General features: G+C 46.3%; 1 protein-coding gene and 1 pseudogene across 3 annotated transcripts; one reads left to right on the top strand and one right to left on the bottom strand.

Annotated features, from left to right (window-relative positions):
• Nucleotides 1-218: 218 nt before the first annotated feature.
• Nucleotides 219-21,903, bottom strand: LOC140420231 (uncharacterized). 3 transcript variants are annotated; one of them, XR_011946236.1, is made up of 3 exons: nucleotides 21,861-21,903; nucleotides 11,696-11,801; nucleotides 219-1,382 (listed from the first exon to the last, which is right to left on the bottom strand). XR_011946236.1 is itself a non-coding variant. In XM_072504263.1 (2 exons), exon 2 carries the CDS (start codon nucleotides 17,775-17,777, stop codon nucleotides 16,407-16,409), a length of 1,371 nt encoding a protein of 456 aa, XP_072360364.1. In that variant the 5' UTR covers nucleotides 17,778-18,117; nucleotides 20,815-20,873; the 3' UTR covers nucleotides 16,159-16,406. The 3 variants fall into 3 exon arrangements, 1 of the variants encoding a protein (XP_072360364.1); XR_011946235.1 differs by lacking the exon at nucleotides 21,861-21,903 and adding an exon at nucleotides 20,815-20,874; XM_072504263.1 differs by lacking the exons at nucleotides 219-1,382; nucleotides 11,696-11,801; nucleotides 21,861-21,903 and adding exons at nucleotides 16,159-18,117; nucleotides 20,815-20,873.
• LOC140420237 (uncharacterized) lies at nucleotides 11,513-12,882 on the top strand (annotated as a pseudogene).
• Nucleotides 21,904-22,167: the final 264 nt, after the last annotated feature.

Here is a 22,167-nt window from a genome sequence, read left to right as displayed (position 1 = left end):
TATTTATTTTTAAAAAAATTTTAAAAATCAATTGTTACATCGGTCACTATTCCGATCCCAGACCAGACCCCAACAGTGGCTGAGATACTGGACCAAAACCCCAATATTTCAGTTTATTTGTCAGACTGCGGAAAGAATGATTCGCTCCAGGAGTGATCACATGAAGAAATAGAGCTTGGTTATTTTTAAAATAAAGTTTTATTATGGCGACAATATTAAACATCTTAACATCACACCCAAAAACAACAGCTTACAATTACCCACTTAAACACTACTACTCAATCTCCCATTAAATAACAGGAAAAGAAAGATACAGCCCTCAATCTATCTTACTGTGGGAGAATTGTGGACCTAGAATTCAACTCCTCTCTCCAAATCTTTCTCCAAAAACTGCTTTCTAAAGATTTTTAAAATGTCTTTCTGCCTTCCTCGGTTCCACCCAGCAATGACTCCATCTCCCCAAGCTGGAAAACAAATAACCTCTGTCGACTCCAAAGTACAGTAATTCCACAAGTACTTACCCAGTCAAACCACAGTCCAATAGCCCAGACTGAAAAACACATTATTTTGTCAATTTCACCTGGCTACTAAAAACACCCACGGCCTGCAAAACAGGATCCTTCTTTAAAATAAAAACAGGACCACTGCAGTGAATCACACTTTAACCCGATGCTTTTAACCCTTAAATTGCCCAATACATTTATGATCAAAATTTTCCTAAAATCTTCCAATTGTCACACCGCCCCCTTTAAAAAAATGAACCAGCTATGTATGCAGATGGCTTTATTTTTCTAAAAACGTTTTAACTTTAAACATTTCTTATGATTACATGCAACTTATACTCTATAATAACATTTTACATTTTTCAACAGGCTAACCTACACGTGAGTATAGTCCATTTTAGTCTTCTCACATGTCACAGTCATTAGCATAAATGTAACCGCTACTTCGAGCGAGAGAGATTTCAAAGATCAGGGTGGCCTCCCAAGATTACACAAGAAAAGCTTCATCAACAATTCAGTGATAAATGCACAGAATGGTGGCACAGTGGTCAGCACTGCTGCCTCACGGCGCCGAGGTCCCAGGTTCGATCCTGGCCCTGGGTTACTGTCCGTGTGGAGTTTACACATTCTCCCCGTGTCTGCATGGGTCTCACTCCCCAACCCAAAGATGTGCAAGATAGGTGCATTGGCCATGCTAAATTGCCCCTTAATTAGAAATAAATAATTGGATACTCTAAATTTTTAAAAAACCATTCACTGATATGTAGTTGCCTGGCTCTGACAGCAGAATTCTTCACTTGATGGTAAGACAGGTTGCTATCGATGCTGCAGCATTCATTATCTGTTCTTCACATTTATCAGCTGCTTTGTATTCTGTGTCTGTTGAGGATAGCCAAAAATAATGGGTAAGTGCTGGTGCATTTGGACAGTGCAAAACAACAGTCAGTGCATGCAAATGTTTGCTGAACATTCTGGCTACATTTGTACAAGCTCTTCAGCCTCCACCACAGACGATGCTCTCTATAAAACTGTGAGACAGCTCCAGTCCTGACCAGATACTAGTATAATCACCTCTTGTGTCACTACCGGTGTGGCATGGTAGCACAGTGGTTAGCACTGTTGCATCACAGCACCAGGGACCCAGGTTCGATTCCCAGCTTGGGTCACTGTCTGCGGAACTGCACATTCTCCCCATTGAACCAACTTGCTTGAACTAAAATTATCCACTTCATCCACCACCTGCTCTTGTTTTTACCAACCATCTGATCAAACATGTTTTCTGACAACTGAACCTCAGCCTCCCTATTGGCACTCCTCAAATTCTCTTCCTCCTGTCTTAACCAGTGGTTTTGTGATCTGATTACCACACAATCAGGAAACACTCCTGGATCTATTTCTTGCAACATCTCAGTTCCACTTTCCACTGGCTTTTCAACCATAGTAGGTTGCACTCCCACCTGTGATCCAGGTATATTATTATCTAGGATAAATCTTATCCTAAAAAGGTAATTTTTCTTTTACTCCTACTACCACTTCACCACTTTTCACTGAACTCTCTCGCCATACCTTACATAGTGGCACACTACTGCTCTCACCACTAAATAATAATAATAATCGTTTATTGTCACAAGTAGGCTTCAATTAAGTTACTGTGAAAAGCCCCTAGTTGCCACATTCCGGCACCTGTTCGGGGAGGCCGGTACAGGAATTCAACGTGTGCTGCTGGCATTGTTCTGCATTACACGGCAGCTATTTAGCCCACTGTGCTAAACCAACCCCATATTCCACAAATGACCACATTTTCTGCCAAAACTCCTCCCAAACCATTTCTCACCATTAAAGATTGACTTGCTCAAATATATTCAGAACTACCTGGAAATCAATGACACAGGTGAGGTTTCGGCGGTGGTGCCTGGTAGGCAATGAAGGCGGTGGTTAGAGGGGAGCTGATCTCGATACGGGCCCACAGAGAGAAAGCCGACAGAGCAAGAGACGGACGGACTGATAAAGGAGATACTGCAGGTTGACAGGAGGTATGTGGAAAACTCAGAGGCAGGGCTTCTAAGGGAGCAACAGAGGCTACAGGCGGAGTTCGGCTTGTTAACTACAGGGAAGGTGATGGAGCAGCTGAGGAATGTGAGGGGGCGATATATGTACATGGTGAGAAGGCCAGCAGAATGCTTGCACAGCAGCTTAGAAAGAGGGAGGCAGCCAGGAAGAGAGGGAAAGTAAAGGATGGGGACGGAAACGTGGTCGGAGACTCAGCAGGGGTGAATAAGGCGTTCAAGGAGTTTTACAGCAGGTTGTATGGGTCGGAACCCCCAGCTGGGCCGGAGGGAATGAGGCACTTTTTAGGGGGGGCTGAAGTTCCCCAAGGTGGACAGGTGGTTTGGGGAAGGGCTGGGGACCCCGATTGGGTTGGAGGAAATAGCAGAGGGACTGAAGGCCATGCAGTCGGGTAAAGCCCCGGGGCCAGACGGGTACCCAGTGGAGTTCTGTAAAAGGTTCTCTGGGCTATTGGGGTGGCTGTTGATGGGGACATACAATGAGGCAAGGGAACCTGGGGTGCTTCCCCCGACGATGTCACAGGCCACTATCTCATTGATCCTGAAGCGGGACAAGGACTCAGGGCTATGCGGAACCTATAGGTCATCCCTACTAAATGTGGACGCCAAACTGCTGGCCAAAATCTTGTCCTCTCGGATTGAAGACTGCGTTCCGGCCGTGATTGCGGAGGACCAGACGGGATTTGTTAAGGGTAGGCAGTTGGCGGCCAATATAAGAAGGTTGTTAAATGTGATTATGATGCCCCCAGAAGGTAGGGACGTGAAGGTAGTGGTCGCAATGGATGCAGAGAAGGCATTTGATTGGGTGGAATGGGAATATCTGCGGGAGGTACTGGGGTGGTTTGGATTAGGGCAGGACTTTATTGACTGGGTCAGGCAGTTGTATCAGGTTGCGAGCTACGGACGGACAGGTCAACATCGGACTATGTCAGGCTGCATCGGGGACGGGACAGGGATGCCCACTCCTGTTCACGTTGGCCATAGAGCTGCTGGCAATTGCACTGAGAGCCTCAAGGGGATGGTCCGGGGGGGGAGTGGAACACAGAGTCTCTCTATATGCAGACGACCTGCTCCTATATGTTTCGGACCCACTAGAGGGGATGGAAGAAATTATGAGGATTCTGGGGGAATTTGGCCTGTTTTCGGGTTATAAACTGAATATGGGGAAAAGTGAGATGTTTGTGATCCAGGCAAAGGTCAGGAGAGGTGATTGGGGGAGCTGCTGTTTAGGGTGGTAGGGGGAAGCTTTCGATACCTAGGCATTCAGGTGGCGCGGGAATGGGAACGGCTACACAAGTTAAATTTGGCCCGATTAGTAGACCAAATGAAGGGCGATTTCCGAAGGTGGGACGCGCTTCCGTTGTCACTAGCTGGGAGGGTGCAGATAGTGAAAATGACGGTCCTCCCGAGATTCCTGTTTGTGTTTCAGTGTCTCCCCATCTTTATTCCATGGTCCTTCTATAAACGGGTCAATAAGGTGATCACTGGCTTTGTATGGGTGAGTAAAACCCTGCGAGTAAAAAAGGGGATGCTTGAGCGGAGCCGGGGGAAGGGCGGGCCGGCGCTGCTGAACTTTAGTAATTATTATTGGGCGGTGAATATAGCCATGATCAGGAAGTGGGTGGTGGGGGAGGGTCGATATGGGAGCGTGTGGAGGCGGCATCATGCAACGGCACCAGTTTGGGGGCATTGATAACGGCGCCTCTGCCATTCCCGCCGGCACAGTACTCCACTAGCCCGTGGTGGTGGCAGCCCTGATGGTCTGGGGCAATTGAGGAGGAATGTGGGAGTGGAGGGAGCATCGGTGTGGTCTCCAATCTGTAATAATCACCGGTTTGCCCCGGGAAGGTTAGATGGAGGGTTCCGGAGTTGGCAGAGTGCAGGGATTGAGAGGATGGGAGATATGTTTATGGAGGGGAGCTTTTCTAGCCTGAGAAAGCTGGAGGAGAAATTTGGATTGGGTTAGGGGAAATGAGTTTAGGTACCTCCAGGTACGGGACTTCGTACGCAGGCAGGTCTCAACCTTCCCGTTCCTACCACCAAGGGGGATACAGGACAGGGTAGTTTCCAGAATGTGTATGGGAGAAGGGAGGGTTTCAGACATTAATAGGAAACTTATGGGGTCAGAGGAGACGCAGACTGAGGAGCTGAAACACAAATGGGAAGAGGAGTTAGGAGGAGAGATAGAGGATGGTCTCTGGGCGGACGGGTTGAGTAGAGTCAATGCGTCCACAACATGTGCCAGGCTCAGCCTGCTACAATTTAAGGTCATTCACCGGGCCCACATGACAGTGGCCCGTATGAACAGGTTCTTTGGGGTAAAAGATAAGTGCGCAAGGTGTGCAGGAGGGTCAGCAAACCATGTCCATATGTTCTGGGCATGCCCGATGCTTAGGGGATTCTGGCAGGGGTTTGCGGATGTCATGTCCAAGGTGTTAAAAACAAGGGTGGCACCGAGTCGAGAGGTGGCGACTTTTGGAATGTCGGAAGACCCGGGAATCCAGGAGGAGAAAGAGGCAAACGTTCTAGCCTTTGCTTCCCTGGTAGCCCAGAGATGGATACTATTAGCCTGGAGGGACCCAAAGCCCCCGAAGACGGAGACCTGGCTAACTGACATGGCTAGCTTTCTCTGTTTGGAGAAAATCAAGTTCGCCTTGAGAGGGTCAGTGTTAGGGTTCGCCCGGAGGTGGCAGCCGTTCGTCGACTTCTTTGGGGAAAATTAACCATCAGCAGAAGGCGGGGGGGGGGGGGGGGGGGTGAGGGGGGATTCGGGGTTCGCTTAGTTTAGAGTAGGGGGTTAGTAAAGGTGGTCCCTGTAAGGGTGAAAGACGGCTTTTGCACTATGTTTATATTTACATGGACATTGTTTATTTTGTTGTCGTTGTAATACCATAAATGCCTCAATAAAATGTTTATTAAAAAAAAGATTGACTTGCTCCTGTATCCCTCAAGATCTGAATCTCTTTACCTACTCCACCTTGTACACACGAGTAAACCTCACCCTCACAAATATCCTTAAAAAGTTCTGTTACCTGCTTATCCACCAACCTCTCAATAGGCTCTACACTCTGTTGCACTTTTCCACTGGGACAATGTTTTTTCCTCCCACTTTAATAAAACCCACTGGCTTATCCTGTTTGATTGAGTCTGTTTTCCCACTACTTTTCTTAAGCCACAAACTGTGACTTTACATGTCCAACATGTGCCAAACCCATAACAATCTTAAGGGATACAGGGGCTACGCAAACTCTCTTACTGGAGAAGGATTTGTTTCTTCTTTCAGAGACTCAATGAAAGCTGAGGAATTAGTGAATGGGAAAAGTGGAGATTGTATTCCAGTCCCATTGTATAAAGTACAATTGGAGTGTGATCTCGTGTCAGGTCCAGTAGTTGTTGGGCTGGCTGAGAAATTCCCAGTGGACGGAATAGATTTACTTTTGGGGAATGATTTGGCAGGAGTGACGGTTGTAGATTCAACCATGATAACAGAGGGTGTGAGAGAATTACTGCAGTTATCACATGAAATACCAACAGTAGGGCATGTGGGAATTAAGAAAACTCATTGGGCATTAAATTACTCAAAGAAAAATGTTGAAAGATGTTAATCACAGATCAAACAGTGAACCAGATTCTCAGAATTCTAAGACTGAAGGTGACCATAGGAAAGAGGAGTTTGAATTTAATAGTAGTGACAGTGATGAAGAGACAGACGAGAGTACCAAATTCAATTTTGCTTCTGATTATGGAGTGATGATGAACAGCTATTACCAAATAGACCTGTCACTAACTGATCTTGTGCCAATGACAAGTAATTCTCCCAGAGCTCAGAATGAAGGCAGAAAATTGGAGGAAGAAAGTGAATTGGACTTTTCTAAAAGTGATTTGTTAAAGTCCCTTGTAGTAAATCCATTGCTATCCCCTTCAGGGGAAATATTTCCCACAGCATGCCTCCTTTGAAGCAACGTATACTTGATAGCACAGCATCAGTTAGTCAGGACGAGGACTGAGAAGTGGCACTAAGCTGGTTCACCCACATCCTTTTAAAGATCCACAGTGCCTCTTAAAGGGAGCAAATGGCAAAGGAGATGAAATAATCAGTCATCAATATCTTTTAAAACTAAGAGGAAGGTGAATGGAGACCTATGTCGTGATTCTGTCACCACATCTGGTAACAAAAAACAGAAAATGCATGGGTCCAACAATGTGTTATCCTCTGATTCTGAAGGTCTGTATTGCTAAATTGGGATAAGAGTTGTGATTACGAAAACTCCAAAGAGGAGGTAGAAGCTGTAAAACAAAGAATGGTTCTTATTTCTGAAAGTAACCATGTGCAAGAAAAGAGAGCATGTAAAGCTGGAGGGGTTGGAGAGGGTTTATTGATTTAAAATGAACCAAATATTTCCCTCAGCATTGACAATAGTGCTTTTTGTTTGACTGTAGCAAATCTTTGAAATATGGATAAACATTTATTGGACAATCAGAAAAGACTGATTACATTACACGTGCTTTCAGAACACAGCTCCTTCATCAGGTGATGAAGGAGCTGTGCTCCGAAAGCTAATGATTCGAAACAAACCTGTTTGAGTTTAACCTAGTGTTGTAAGACTTCTTACTGAGCCCACTCCAGTCGAATGTTGGCATCTCCACATCTTGACATTGCACGACACCCAGAAAGGGGCAGATATAACAAAGATGCTGAAAGGGTATGAATATAATTGAATGGAAGCACCAAGCGGCAGTCGGTTAACAAATCATGAAGTAAACATCAGAAATTCTGAACTAATAAAGCAAAATCCTCCTCAGTTAGAAACTGAAATAAAAAGCACGTTCGATATGTAGCGGAAACAATTAAAAATGCAATGATCCACAGAACGCCAAGTAGAGTTTGACAGATTGACATCCATGTTGGTGGGCGAACCATTGCTGGCCATCCCAGACATTTCCAGACCATTTAAAATGGCCACAAATGCCAGTGACCTGGGAGTAGGGGCAGTGCTACTACAGGACAACAATGAAGGAATAAAGAGGCTAGGGAGGTATTTTTAGAAACAAATTCAGTCTGTGCCAAAGAAAGTATTCCATCATTGAGCCTTGGCCTTGCGACTAGCCCTTTAGCACTTCGTAGTACATGTCCAACATGACAATCAGCAAAGCATTGTTACACAGACCATAATCTATTTGCATTTGTAGAGAAGTTTAAAACCTGGAACGCAAGATTATTCCATTGGAGTTTATTATTACAACAGTTCAATGTTACAATTGTACATATTCCTGGAAAGGATAATGTGATTGCAGATGCTTTGTCATGGGTTTAAGGGCTGACTAGTTACCAATATAAAGACTGGGTAGGTAACTTGTATAATGGGGATGGATTGAACGTTTGTGATTTATGTCTTGCATATCTCATAATGAAACGTCCATTTGATTGATTTGGCCGGTTGCCAATGAATTGGCCCAAAGATCTGTGATCTGTCCAGTAACAGGTGGTGATTGGATATTATTCCACTAGAACGCTTTTCCGAGTTAACTTGTAGTTAACCAGTTGCATTTACTGCATATTTCATGGTAGTTCTCGTTATAAATAAAAAGTAATAATGTTTACATTTTCTAAGTAATCTGCTGTAACCTCCTTAATAATGGATTCTCGCACTTTCCCTGTCACACATGTTAGGCTAACTGGCCTATAGTTTCCTGCTTTCTGCCTCCCTCCTTTCTGGAATAGAGGTGTTACATTCTCTATTTTCCAATCCACTGGGACCTTTCCAGAATCTAAGGAATTTTGTGGGATTATAACCAATACATCTACTCTCTTTGCCACCACTTTTTTTAAAGCCCAAGAATGCAGGTCACCCAGTCCTGGGGACTTGTCAGCCTTTAGGTTCAATAGTTTTCCTGGCATCTTTTCTCTGGTGATTGTTCTGTGTTCCTCCCTCCCTATTACCTCTCGATTTTCAATTATCTTTGTGAATTGTTCTCGGTCTGGTACCGTGACGATAGACACAAAATACCTGTTTCAAGCCTCCATCATTTCTTTGTTTTCCATGATCAATTTCCCAGGCTCACTCTCCAGAGGACCAACCTGGATTTAGTCACTCTTTTCCTCTTCAAATACTTGCAGAAACCTTTACTATCTACTTTTGTAGTCCGAGAATGTTTACCCTCATACTCTAATTTCTGCCTGTTTCTTATCTTTTACTCATTCTTTGCTGATTCTAAAATCTGCCCAACTTTTGAATGAACACTAACCTTTGTAGATTTTGATGGTGTTTCTTTCAATTTAATACATTCCTTGACTTCCTTATTTAACCATGGATGATGCATTCTTCTCAAACAGCCTTTCTTTCTCTCTGGCATAAATGTTTGCTGAGAGTTATTCAAAGTCACCCACTTCCATACTGATGTCCCAATTTTCAACCTAGCTTCCCAAGTTCGCTTTCGCCAGCTCTCCCTTCATACCCTTCAGAGTTCTCTTTATTTAGTTTTTAACTTAGGCCAGCACTTTTAAAAAAGATTTAGAGTACCCCATTCTTTTTTTTCCAATTAAAAGGCAATTTAACGTGGCCAATCCACCTACACTGCACACCTTTGGGTTGTGGGGGTGAGACCCACACAGACATGGGGAGAATGTGTAAACTCCACATGGACAGTGATCCGGGGCTGGGATCGAACTCAGGTCCTCAGCGCCATGAGGCAGCTATGCTAACCACTGCTCCACTGTGCCGCCCTTAGACCAGCACTTCTCACCTTCAAACTGAAAGTGGAATTTTATTATATTATGATCAATGTGACTTAGAGGCTCCATCACGATGAGATTATTGACTAATCCTGTCTTGTTGCACATTACCAGATCGAGGATAGTCTGCTCCCTGGTTGGCTCTAAAATGTATGGCTCCAAGAAATTGTTCCAAAAAGACTCTGAACCCATTTTTTAGGATATTTTTGTGAATCTGATTCTCCCAATTGACATTAAAATTATCGGGGACCTTGATGATTGTTCCTCCGTTGGTGTGTGTCCTTGTGTCTCTTCAGGTTCAATGCTCAGTTGAAGTTTCATCCACATACAGAACACCAGGAAAGGTTTCTCCTCAATGTGAATGTTGTGATAATATTTCAGGCTTTGCACAGTCAGTGCAGTGGAACTCTCACTTGGATGAGTCCTTGTGCCTTTCCAGTGAAAGTAATATTTAAATTATTTGAAAGCTGACAGATCATAATTTCTCCTTCTAGATTCAATGGTTCATGATATTCAGATCCTGATGAATTAAGTGAATCTGTCAGATGACAACGAGGTGCCTGGCTTGCAATTTCTGTCTTCAAATCCACCCATCTGATGAATGAGTTTGCAAATGTCATCACTGTCAGTACAGGATAGAAATTAAGAAATAATCCTCCCACCAGAATTACTCCTGCTGCTTATCCACAATTCTCCTCCCCTGAAGGTGCTGACTCTCGGGTTCAGTTTCACATTCACTTATTGCCCTCCCCAATATGTCACACATGTATCTAAATCTTTACACCTAGAGTTAACAAACTGTTTTGCTAAGGGGAGCTCGCAATCAAATCCAGTGACTACCCACGTATACGTTGTATCAGTGTGGGGTCACTGCCCTCCCACCGCTACTTGTCACCCAGGAGTTTGGAGACTGGGCTTTGGATGAGTAATGACGGCCTCATCTCCCACAATCCCCAGCGTTGGTGAAACCGCTCTATCCACCGCGCCCGCGACCCAGGCCTATGCATGTTCAAGAGAGGGAAGCTGCGCATGTGGTGCAGAGTCGAGCCCAACCCCCTGAACGTCCTGTTACGATATTAACCAATAGCAAAAGTTGGTGGACCGGAAGGACTCTGATCCTCCAGCTAATCAGAAGGCGGACTTTGAGTGAATGAAGATTGAGCTCCCCACAGACTGAAACCTCCTCCTGTCCCCAACATCTGTGAGTAAAACACTTTATTTTCTCCCCCTTTCCATTTCTTTTCTCATTCTCACCTTCAATTGGCGACTCGGAGCAACTGAAGGGAAAGAAAGGGAATCCAGGGAGGGTGCAGATTCTGGAAAGGTTGACCCAGCTCTCTCTCTCTCTTAAAGACATTTGCTCCCTCAGCTTGACACATTTATTCAGGGCAGCACGGTAGCATTGTGGATAACACAATTGCTTCACAGCTCCAGGGTCCCAGGTTCGATTCCGGCTTGGGTCACTGTCTGTGCAGAGTCTGCACATCCTCCCCGTGTGTGCGTGGGTTTCCTCCGGGTGCTCCAGTTTCCTCCCACAGTCCAAAGATGTGCAGGTTAGGTGGATTGGCCATGATAAATTGCCCTTAGTGTCCAAAATTGACCTTAGTGTTGGGTGGGGTTACTGGGTTATGGGGATAGGGTGGAGGTGTTGACCTTGGGTAGGGTGCTCTTTCCAAGAGCCGGTGCAGACTCGCTGGGCTGAATAGCCTCCTTCTGCACTGTAAATTCTATGATATAAATTCTATGATGATTACGACACTTGGATTCCATTCAGTAACCCAATCCATGCCGACTTTGTAGAGAAATCCAATCAGTCACATTCCCCCCTCGATATCCCCATTACTCTGCAAGTTTATTTCCTCACACTTTTATTTTGAAATGATGATCGTCTGTGCTTCCTCCACCCTCATAGGCAGCGAGTTGCAGATCTCTCACATCTCACTGTTGAAATAACTATCTCCCTCACAGCCCCATCAGTCTCCAGTCCTGTAATCAAGTCCTGTATATTACACACATTTTTAGTGCGGTATTATTGAGTATTTACTGGGAAAAGCGGAGCGAGAATGGAGGGAGAATGTGTGCGATGGAGATTCACAGCTTTTGGGGAACAAGAGAGGAAAGAATGTTCCATAGCAACTAGAATTGTCTGTGCTGAATTTCTATCCTGCACTGACAGTGATGTATTTTGTAAATTGTTTTTACAGTATATTAGAAGAGGACGAATTCCAGTCAGATATCTCAGACATCACAACACGATCTGACAGAGTCACTCGACTCTTTGGGGCTGAATATTATCAGACTTTGAATCCAGAAGAAGAAAAGTTTGTCTCATCTGTTGGCTTCAAAGGATTTTCAGCAACTTTGCAATCTGAAAAGTACCAAGACACACATACCTGAGTGAGAGTGTCCCAGTGCAGATATTGAATGAGCTTTAACCAGCTACACAGCCCAAAGAAACATCGCTCCATTCAGAGAGGGGAAAATCCATACACGTGTTCGCTGTGAAGACAAGGTTTCAACTGATCATCGGACCTGGAGAGAGACACATACTGCATGCAGCAACCATGGAAATGTGAGGACTGTGGCAAGAGATTCAAATACCCGTCACAACTGGAGGCTCATTACCGCAGTCACACTGGGGAGAGACCGTTCATCTGCCCTGAGTGTGGAAGCGGTTTGAGTCATTTATCCACGTTGCAATCCCACCAGCGAATTCACACCGGGGAGAGGCCGTTCACTTGCCTTGAGCGTGGGAAGGGATTCAGTAATTCATCAGACCTGTATAAACACCAGCGGGTTCACACTGGGGAGAGACCATTCACCTGCTCCGAGTGTGGGAAGGGATTTAGTAATTCATCAGACCTGTATAAACACCAGCGGGTTCACACTGGGGAGAGACCATTCACTTGCTCTCAGTGTGTAAAGAGATTCAGTAATTCATCAGACCTGTATAAACATGAGCGAATTCACACTGGGGAAAAGCCATTCACTTGCTCGGGATGTGGGAAGGGATTCAGTGATTCATCTAAACTGCTGCGACACAAGCGAGTTCACACTGGAGATAGGCCGTTCACCTGCTCCGTGTGTGGTAAGGGATTCGGTGCTTTACCGACTCTACTGACACACCAGCGAGTACACACTGGGGAGAGGCCTTTCACCTGTTCTGAGTGTGAGAAGGCTTTCACTCATTCATGCAGCCTGCAGGAACACAGGTGAGTTCACACTGGGGAGAGGCTGTTCTCCTGTTCTGAGTGTGGGAAAGGATTCACTCGGTCTGCACACGTGCTGAGACACCAGTGTGTTCACACCGGGGAGAGACCATTCACCTGCTCTGAGTGTGGAAAGGGATTCACTCAGTTACCGCATCTGCAGACACATCAGCGTGTTCAGGGAGGTGGGATGGAAGTTTTCGGAAATGGGAAGAGAAGGGGATCAAGACGCTAAAAGATTTGTTTCTTAGAGGTCGGTTTGCAGGATTGAGGGAGCTGGAAGCTAAGTATGGGCTGGAGCAGGGAGAAATGTTTAGATACATGCAGGTTCGAGATTTTGCCAGGAAGGAGATACAGAGCTTCCCGGAGGAACCGGCCTCCACATCGCTGGAGGAGGTGCTGACGATCAGGGTGCTGGAGGAGGTGCTGACGATCAGGGTACTGGAGAAGGGGGTAGTGTCAGCGGTGTACGGAGATATTTTGGAAGAGGCTAAGGCACCACTGGAAGGGATCAAAGCAAAGTGGGAGGAAGAGTTGGGAGAGGTTATAGAGGGGTTCTGGTGTGAGGTGCTCCGGAGAGTAAATGCCTCTACCTCATGTGCGAGGTTGGGGCTGATACAGCTGAAGGTGGTATACAGAGCACACCTCACGAGGGTGAGGGTGAGCCGATTTTTTGAAGGAGTAGAGGATGTGTGTGAGCGTTGCAGGAGGGGGTGGGGCACGAATCACGTTCATATGTTTTGTTCCTGTCCAAAGCTAGAGGAGTACTGGAAGGAGGTTTTTAGGGTAATTTCTAAAGTGGTGCACGTGAAACTGGACCCGGATCTCCGGGAGGCCATATTCGGGGTGTCAAATCAGCCGGGGTTGGAAACGGGGGCAGAAGAAGATATTGTAGCCTTCGTCTCGTTGATCGCCTGAAGGCGGATCCTGCTGGGAGCAGCTTCTCCACCCTGTGCCCTGGCGTGGCGGGGGGACCTGTTGGAATACTTGACCCGTGAGAAGGTTAAGTTTGAACTGAGGGGAAGATGGAGGGGTTCTACAAGTCATGGGCATTATTCATTAAGCACTTTCAAGAACTGGATAACATCGAACATTAGTTGGGGGGAATGGGGGGGGAGAGGGTTGGGGGAGGGGGGCTGCTTGTATTAAGGGTGACTATGGGTAATCCCAGATTCCTTTTTGTCATTTGTTTATGTAAACATGCGGGCTGATGTTTGGGGGTTGGTGGGGGGATGGGATTGTTGTTATTGTTATGGGGATTAACATATTTGTTGCTGATTATTGTTTATTGTTGGTGGGTGTAAATTTGGCAGAAAATGTGAAAAAGGAGAATAAAAATATTAAACAAAAAACAATCTCCTCTGCCATTTCCTTGTTCCCCATAACTGAAACAGCGGTGTGGAGGCACATGGTGGTTAGCACTGTTGCTTCACAGCTCCAGGGACCCGGGTTCAATTCCCGGCTTGGGTCACTGTCTGTGCGGAGTCTCCACGTTCTCCCCAAAACTGCGTGGCTTTCCTCCCACAAGTCCCAAAAGATGTGCTTGTTAGGTGAATTGGACATTCTGAATTCTCCCTCTGTGTACCTGAACAGGTGCCGGCGTGAGGCGACTAGCGGATTTTCATTGCAGTGTTAATGTAAGCCTATTTGTAACAATAATAAAGATTATAATAATAAAGAATATTATTACTATCTCCTCAGATGTATTTTCTAAGGGGTCTCGGTGGAGTTGAGGATTCAATCAGATCAGCCGTGAACTTATTGAATGGTGGAGCAGGCTCGAGGGGCCGAGTGGCCTACTCCTGCTCCTAATTCGTATGTTATCACATCCTTTATAATAGATTGTAGCATTTTCCCTCCTACTGATGTCAGGCTAATGGGTCTGTGGTTCCCCGTTTTCTCTCTCTCCTTAAATAGTGGGGTTACATTTACCACCTTCCAATCTGCAGGAACCATTCCAGAATCTATATAATAGTGAAAGGTGATCACCAATGTATCCACTATCTCTACAGCCACCTCTTTCAACACTCTGGGATGTAGAGCAGCAGCTTTTGGGGATTTATTAACTTCCAACCACATTAATTTCTCCAGTGCTACTTTTTCACTAATACTAATCTCTTTCAGTCCCTCGTGCTCACTGGTCCCTTGGTTTTCTGTGTGTTTTAGGACAATTTCTGTATCTTCCTCCGTGAAGACAAACACATTGTTTAGTTTCTCTGCCATTTCCTTATCCCCCATTATAAACTCTCCTGTCTCTGTCTGGACTGGGCCCACATTGGTCTTTGCTAATCTTTTCCTTTTCACATTCCTATAGGAGCTTTTCCAGTCAGTTTTTATGTTTCTCCCCAGTTTGCTCTCATATTCTATTTTCTCTTTATCAGTTTCTTGGTCCTTTGCTGAATTCTAAAACAAGTTCCCAATACTCAGGCTCACTAATATTTTAGCCACTTTGAGTCTCCTCCATTGATCTAATAGAATCTTTAACTTTTCTTGTCAGCCACGATAGCTTCATTTTGCTGTTTAATTTTTGCTTCTTAAAGGAATCTATATTTTATGTAAATAAAATGCGAGTGGTTGCCGGTCTATTGTCTGTCGTCATACAAAGAACAACAAAGAACAAAGGACAGTACAGCACAGGAACAGGCCCTTTGGCCACCAAGCCTGCTCGGATCATGATGTCTGTCTAAACTAAAACCTTCTGTGCTTCCAGTGTCTGTATCCGTCTATTCCCATCCTATTCATGTATTCGTCAAGATGCCTCTTAAATGTCACTATCGTACCTGCTTCCAGCACCTCCTCCGGCAGCGAGTTCCAGGCACTCACCACCCTCTGTGTAAAAAAAACCTCCCTCACACATCTCCTCTAAACTTTGCCCCTCGGACCTTAAACCTATGTCACCTGGTAATTGACTTTTCCAACCTGGGAAAAAGCTTCTGACAATCAACTCTGTCCATGCCAGTCAATTTTGTAAACTTTTATCGGGTCGTCGCTCAACTCTGTCGCTCTAGTGAAAACAATCCGAGTTTATCCAACCTCTCCTCATAGCTAATACCCTCCAGGCCAGGCAACATCCTGGTAAACCTCCTCTGTACTCTCTCCAAAGCCTCCACATCCTTTTGGTAATGTGGTGACCAGAATTGTAGGCAATATTCCACGTGTGGCCTAACTAAGGTTCTGTACAGCTGCAGCATGACTTGCCAATTTTTATACTCAATGTCCCGACCAATGAAGACAACCATGCCGTCTGCCTTCTTAGCTCCTTATCCACCTTATCAGTGATCTGTTTATTGTAATTTCCCAATCTACCAGACAACTTGCCCCTCATACCATGACAGTTTCCTTCTGCGAGAAACATCCAGATAAATTAGACAAAAGAACCCTGTAACCACCATAGCCCATCTTCATGGCAACGTGGCTGCTTTGGGAACTAAATATCTTCCAACATACAAACACCTTTTCATTCTGTGCTCGTCGTCACACTTGGAACCAGGTAATCGCAACTAGCCTCAAAAATGGTCAGCCCACCGGAGGCAGAGGTGTTAGACCGGCCAGTCCAGCAGAAAGAAACCCTCCAATCATCACCATTCACCAGATGTCAGAATGAACAGAATGCACTCCTGGATGTCAGTGAGAGCAGAAACAATAACAACGGAGCCAACATCTGTAATTTATTGTGAACTTGTTGGAGTCACAACAGGTGTGATGAATCACAAAACCCTCTCCCCACATTGAGAGCAGATGAATGGTCTTTCATCAGAATTAACTCGCTAGTGTCTCCGGAGATGGGACGGATCATTGAATGTCTCCCCTGCTCAGAGCAGGTGATTGGCCTCTTACAGGGGTGAACTCGCTAGTCTTCCTGCAGGGTGTATGGATATCTGAATCCCTTCTCTCACTAAGAGCAGGTTAACGCCTTCTCCCGAGTGTGAACTCGCAGGTGTCTCTGCAGGTTGGATAACCGAGTGAATCCCTTCTCACACTGAGAGCAGGTGAACGGCCTCTCCCCAGTGTGAACCCGCTGGTGTGCCAGCAGGCTCGATGAAGTAATGAATCCCTTCTCACACTGAGAGCAAGTGAACGGCTTCTCCCCAGTGTGAACTCGCTGGTGTGTCCGCAGGTGGGATAACTGAGTAAATCCCTTCTCACACTGAGAGCAGGTGAACGGCCTCTCTCCAGTGTGAACCTGCTGGTGTTTCCGCAGGCTCGATGAGGTAGTGAATCCCTTCTCACATTGAGAGCAGGTGAACGGCCTCTCCCCAGTGTGGACTCGCTGATGTATCTGCAGGTCGGATGATTGAGTGAATCCCTTCTCACACTGAAAGCAGGTGAATGGCCTCTCCCCAGTGTGAACTCGCTGATGTCTCCGCAGGTTGGATAACTGAGCGAATCCCTTCTCACACTGAGAGCAGGTGTACGGCCTCTCCCCAGTGTGAACCTGCTGGTGTTTCCTCAGGCTCGATGAGGTAGTGAATCCCATCTCACACTGAAAGCAGGTGAACGGTCTCTCCCCAGTGTGACGTCGCTGATGTCGCCGCAGGTCGGATAACTGAGTGAATCCCTTTTCACACTGAGAGCAGGTGAATGTCCTCTCCCCAGTGTGAACCCGCTGATGTATCCGCAGGCTGAATAACTGAGTGAATCCCATCTCACACTGAGGGCAGGTTAACGCCTTCTCCCCAGTGTGAACTCGCTGGTGTCTCTGCAGGGCGGATGACTGAGTGAATCCCTTCTCACACTGAGAGCAGGTGAACGGCCTCTCCCCAGTGTGAACTCGCTGGTGTGCCAGCAGTCTCGATGAAGTAGTGAATCCCTTCTCACACTGAGAGCAGGTGAACGGCCTCTCCCCAGTGTGAACTCGCTGATGTTTCTGCAGGTCGGATGATTGAGTGAATCCCTTCTCACACTGAGAGCAGGTGAACGGCCTCTCCCCAGTGTGAACTCGCTGATGTCTCCGCAGGTGGGATAACTGAGTGAATCCCTTCTCACACTGAGAGCAGGTGAACGGCCTCTCCCCAGTGTGAACTCGCTGATGTATTCGCAGGTCGGATAACTGAGTGAATCCCTTTTCACACTGAGAGCAAGTGAACGGCCTCTCCCCAGTGTGAACTCGCTGGTGTGTCAACAGGGTGGATAACTGAATGAATCCCTTCTCACACACAGAGCAGGTGAACGGCCTCTCCCCAGTGTGAATACGCCGATGAGCGGCCAGCGCAGATGGAAACCTGAATCCCTTCCCACAGTCCCCACATTTCCACGGTATCTTCATATTTTGGGTCTCCTCGTGTGTCTCCAGGTTTGCCGATCTTTGAAGCCTCGTACACACATAGAACACGTGTAACGTCTCTCCCGCTGTGAATGGTGTGATGTTTTTTCAGGCTGCGTAACTGGTTAAAGCTCTTTCCACAGTCAGTGCTCTGGAACACTCTCACTTGGGTGTGTGTGTCTTGGGGCTTTTCCAGTCTCACTGATGTTTTGAAGCCGACAGAAAAGACAAACATTTCTCCTTCTTGATTCAGTGATACTCAGTTCCAAGGAATTGAGAGACTCAGTCAGATTGAGATGTGACGTTTGAGATTTCTGTCTGTAATTCCTCCTCTTCTAATATCCTGTAAAAACAATTTACAGAAGTTACTTTTCTTTTCCTAATTTTGGAGAAGGTATCCTGAGGGTAACGACAGTCTGGCCGTGGGGTTAATCCTCCGGGTCCTCAGTCTTATTGAGAAATGTCCCCTTGGATCTATTGTGGTGGTGATTCTTTTGTATTGTTGTTATTATGGGAGGGTTTATGTGTTGTTGACTTTATCCTACTCTGGTACAGACGGGGCTTTTATCCGTGAAAGGAGCAGTTTGAGGAGACTTTGGTAAAGTGAGTTGGAGGAGGGGGTAATGGCACACGCCCGATTGTGGTGTGAAAATCTGTTCCTGTCTCTCTGTCGCCTAACTAATAGCGGCAGTTAATCTGCAAATTTTCTCAGGGAATGTACGGGGCATCCATCACCCTATCAGAAGGAAAAAGATCCTCTCCTTTCTTAAGGAGAAAGTCAACATAGTTTTATTACAGGAAACGCATCTGGATTATGAGGAACACTTTAAATTGAGGCGGGATTGGATGGGGCAGATTTTTTCACCTCTTTTTCATCGAGTCGCAGACTTGTGGCAATGCTTATTATACACTATCCAAGCAGTCAGGGTAACTCTGCCGATTACAATGTGCATGTCAATTTCCTTTGTGCCGGTCCCCCCATCTCCCGTCCCTCCCCTCCGCCCCCTTCACTCGTCGTTTCTGGGTCCTTTCCTGGGCCCTTCACTGTACAATGGGAGTTATCTGTTATTTACAAGTGGACGGTGCCCTCCCTTCCCCCCCCCCATTGATGGGCCTCCCCCCTTCCACCCCGTGCACTCCCCGTCCTGTTTTAAACCTTCCCTTGGGGGGTTCCTCTTCTTGTGTTTTTGTTCTAGGCTCTTTGGTCTCTGTGTCAGTTGGTTTTGGGTTCTCCCTCCTTGTCCCAGTAGCCCCCCCCTCCCCTTTTCCTGCCTGCTCCCTGTGATCCCGTTGGCTCCCGTACGTCCACCTCCCTCCCCAGTGTTCCATTGGCCGCTGGCTTCAAACAGGTCCTGGAACAAGTTGGTGAATGGCCTCCACACTTTGTGGGAACCATCCTCTGACTCTTGGACGGTGAACTTGATTTTCTCCAGGTGGAGAAATTCCGATAGGTCTGCCAGCCAGTCTGAGCTGTGGGTGGTGCTGCTGATCGCCAGCCGAGCAGGATTCTCCAGCGGCCAATTAGAGAAGCAAAGGCAAGGGCGTCCACCCACTTCCCCATGAATAGTTCTGGCTGGTCCGATTCCACGAAGACTGCCATTTGTGGGCACAGCTCCACCCTCATAACCATGGACATTGCGTCTAAATAGGCTGTCCAGAATTCGACAAGTCTGGGGCATACCCAGAACATGTGGGCACGGTTTGCCGGACCCTGCTGGCACCATTCACATTTGTCCTCCATCTCTGAGAAGAACCTGCTCATTCGGGTTCTTGTCAGGTATGTTCTGTACACAACATTCAACTGCATGAAGCTTCGCCTTGCGTAGGAGAAGGTGGAGTTGGTCCCGTTCAGTGCTTCGCTCCAGAGTCCCCACCCTATTTCCATCCCTCGCACTTTCTCCCATTTTTCCTGGGTTTCGTCAAGTAAGGAGCGCATCCTTATTAAGAGTTGTCGGTACAGGTCCTCAGGGTTTCCTTTCCCCAGACTGTCTGCGTCCAGTAACTCCTCTTGCATTGTGCTTCTCAGGGTTCCTGGGTATGCTGGTGTCTCCTTGCAGAGAAAGTTTTTGATCTGGAGCTCATCCCGGTTTGGTAGGACCAGTCTCTCGAAGGTCGCTAGTCTATTTCCTGTGTCATAGTCCCTAACCATCAGTGTTCCCCTGTCTTGTCTCTACCTCTTGAAGGTGGTGTTGAGAATGGCTGGTGCAAACCTATGGTTGCCGCAGATGGGGGCCATGAAGGACACATCGGTCAGACTGAAATGCTACCACATCTGGTTCCAGGTTCTCAGGGTAGCTGCCACCAATGGACTGGTGCTGGCGGGGATGGGAGTGTTGCCATGGCGAGGGCCCGGAGGATCATTCCTGTACATGAGGACTCATCCATCCTTACCCATTCCATGTCTGGATCCTTTACCCATCTCCTCACTCTTTCGGCCGTGGCTGCCCAGTGATAGTATTGCAAGTTCGGGAGGGCCAGGCCTCCCATGTTTCTTCTCCATTGTAGTACTGTTTTAGGGATTTTTGAATTCTTGCCCCTCCGCACAAACGATGTTAGGTTAGGTGGGTTGACCATGATCAATGCACCAGATTATGGGAATAGGATGGGGAGTCTGCCGCTGTGAGTGCTTTTTCTGATGGTCAGTGCAGACTTGAAGAAGCGAATGGCCTCCTTCTGCACTATAGAGATTCTATGGCATCTATGTTATTTTAATTCGACTATGCTGTTAGTCTGTTTTGTAATATTTTGGGGTATGCGCCCTGCATTGTTATTCTTCTGTTTTTATATAATCTTACCCTCTTTCCCCGCTCACTATGTTAACCTGTTAACTGATCTGGCATTTCATCGAGAGGCTCTGGTCACTCAAATATCCTGCTATGAATTAATTCTGCAATGTGTTGCTTGTATTTATGCTGGCAGTATCAGTTGTTCTACACTGTACCAATTTTCCATCAATATTTCTGTTATTCTGTTGCATTCATTATTTTAAAAATGGTAAAAAACATAACAAAAGAAATATTAAAAATCTGTCCAACTCAACCTTGAATATATTCAGTGATCCACAGACTCCATTGATCCCTGTGGAAGAGAATTCCATAGATTAATAGCCTTTTGAGGGAAGAGATGACTGGAAATATATAAATAGCGACAGTACAATATTACACAACCAGAAATAATAGTAAATGTACTTTATTACAGACTATAAATAATATATCCAATTTAAAAATACTAGACATATCTCTAGCCGATATTAATTTACTGTCCCATTAAATGTCAGCCATCTCTTGGAGAAACCAGCCCTTTAATTGTGATAAAAGAAAATTACTGCGGGTGCTGGAATCTGAAACGAAAGAGAAAATGATGGAAAATCTCAGCAGGTCTGGCAGCATCTGTAGGGAGAGAAAATAGCTGACGTTTCGAGTTCAATGACTCTTTGTCAAAGTTTTGTCAAAGAGTCATCGGATTTGAAACGTCAGCTTTTTTCTCCCTACAGATGCTGCCAAACCTGCTGAGATTTGCCACCAATTTCTCTTCCTTTAATTGTGAACATCAGGAAAGAGACCATCCTTTTATTTATTAATTATTTTTTCAATGCATTTTATTCAAACTTGTATCAAAGTAGGTTACAGCAAATAAACACCCCCGGGAAACATTCTTCCCAACAATCTATATGGTTTGTACAGATTTTTCTCCTTTTCCATTCCCCCCACCACCCCCCACACGACGAACAGCTCCTCAAACATGGTCACAAACATCCCCCACCTTTTCTCAAACCCCCCTGCTGCACCCTTAACTCATACTTTCTCTTCTCTAACCGCAGTAAGCCGTGCAGGTCACCCAACCGCGCTGCTACCGGGGCCCGGGTGGCGAGAGACCATCCTTTTAGCCAGACAAATAAATGTGTCAAGCTGAGGGAGCAAGGATGTCAATGTCTTTAAGAGAGAGAGAGAGACCTGGGTCAACCTTTGCAGAGTCTGCACCCTCCCTGGATTTACTTCCTTTCCCTTCAGTTGCTGCAAGTGACCAATTGAAGGTGAGAATGAGAAAAGAAATGGAAAGGGGGAGAAATGAAAGTGTTTTACTCACAGATGTTGGAGTTTTTTTCCTTCACTTCCGCTGTGACATCACAATGGGGCACTGCCCGAATCAGCTAATAGGAATTACTCTTCCGCGCTGTCGTCACCGGGTTCCAGTGCGCAGGCCCGGCGCTCCCCGCCCCCACCCGTTGTTTCGCCCGCCCCTTGAACAAGGGGGAAAATTAACCGACAACAGAACCTCCTCGAGACAAGGTTTCCAGGCAACCGGCTGACGGCCAGAGCGAGAAGCCAATCGGTAATCTCCCCCTGCCCACGACTGCGCATGTCCAAGGGAGAGGGGAGGATGCGCATGTGTA

The sequence above is a fragment of the Scyliorhinus torazame genome, chromosome 5 (assembly GCF_047496885.1).
Source record: "Scyliorhinus torazame isolate Kashiwa2021f chromosome 5, sScyTor2.1, whole genome shotgun sequence".
NCBI lineage: Eukaryota > Metazoa > Chordata > Chondrichthyes > Carcharhiniformes > Scyliorhinidae > Scyliorhinus > Scyliorhinus torazame.
The sequence above is the reverse complement of the archived record's forward strand: the minus strand, read 5'-3'. Positions and strand labels throughout refer to the sequence as shown.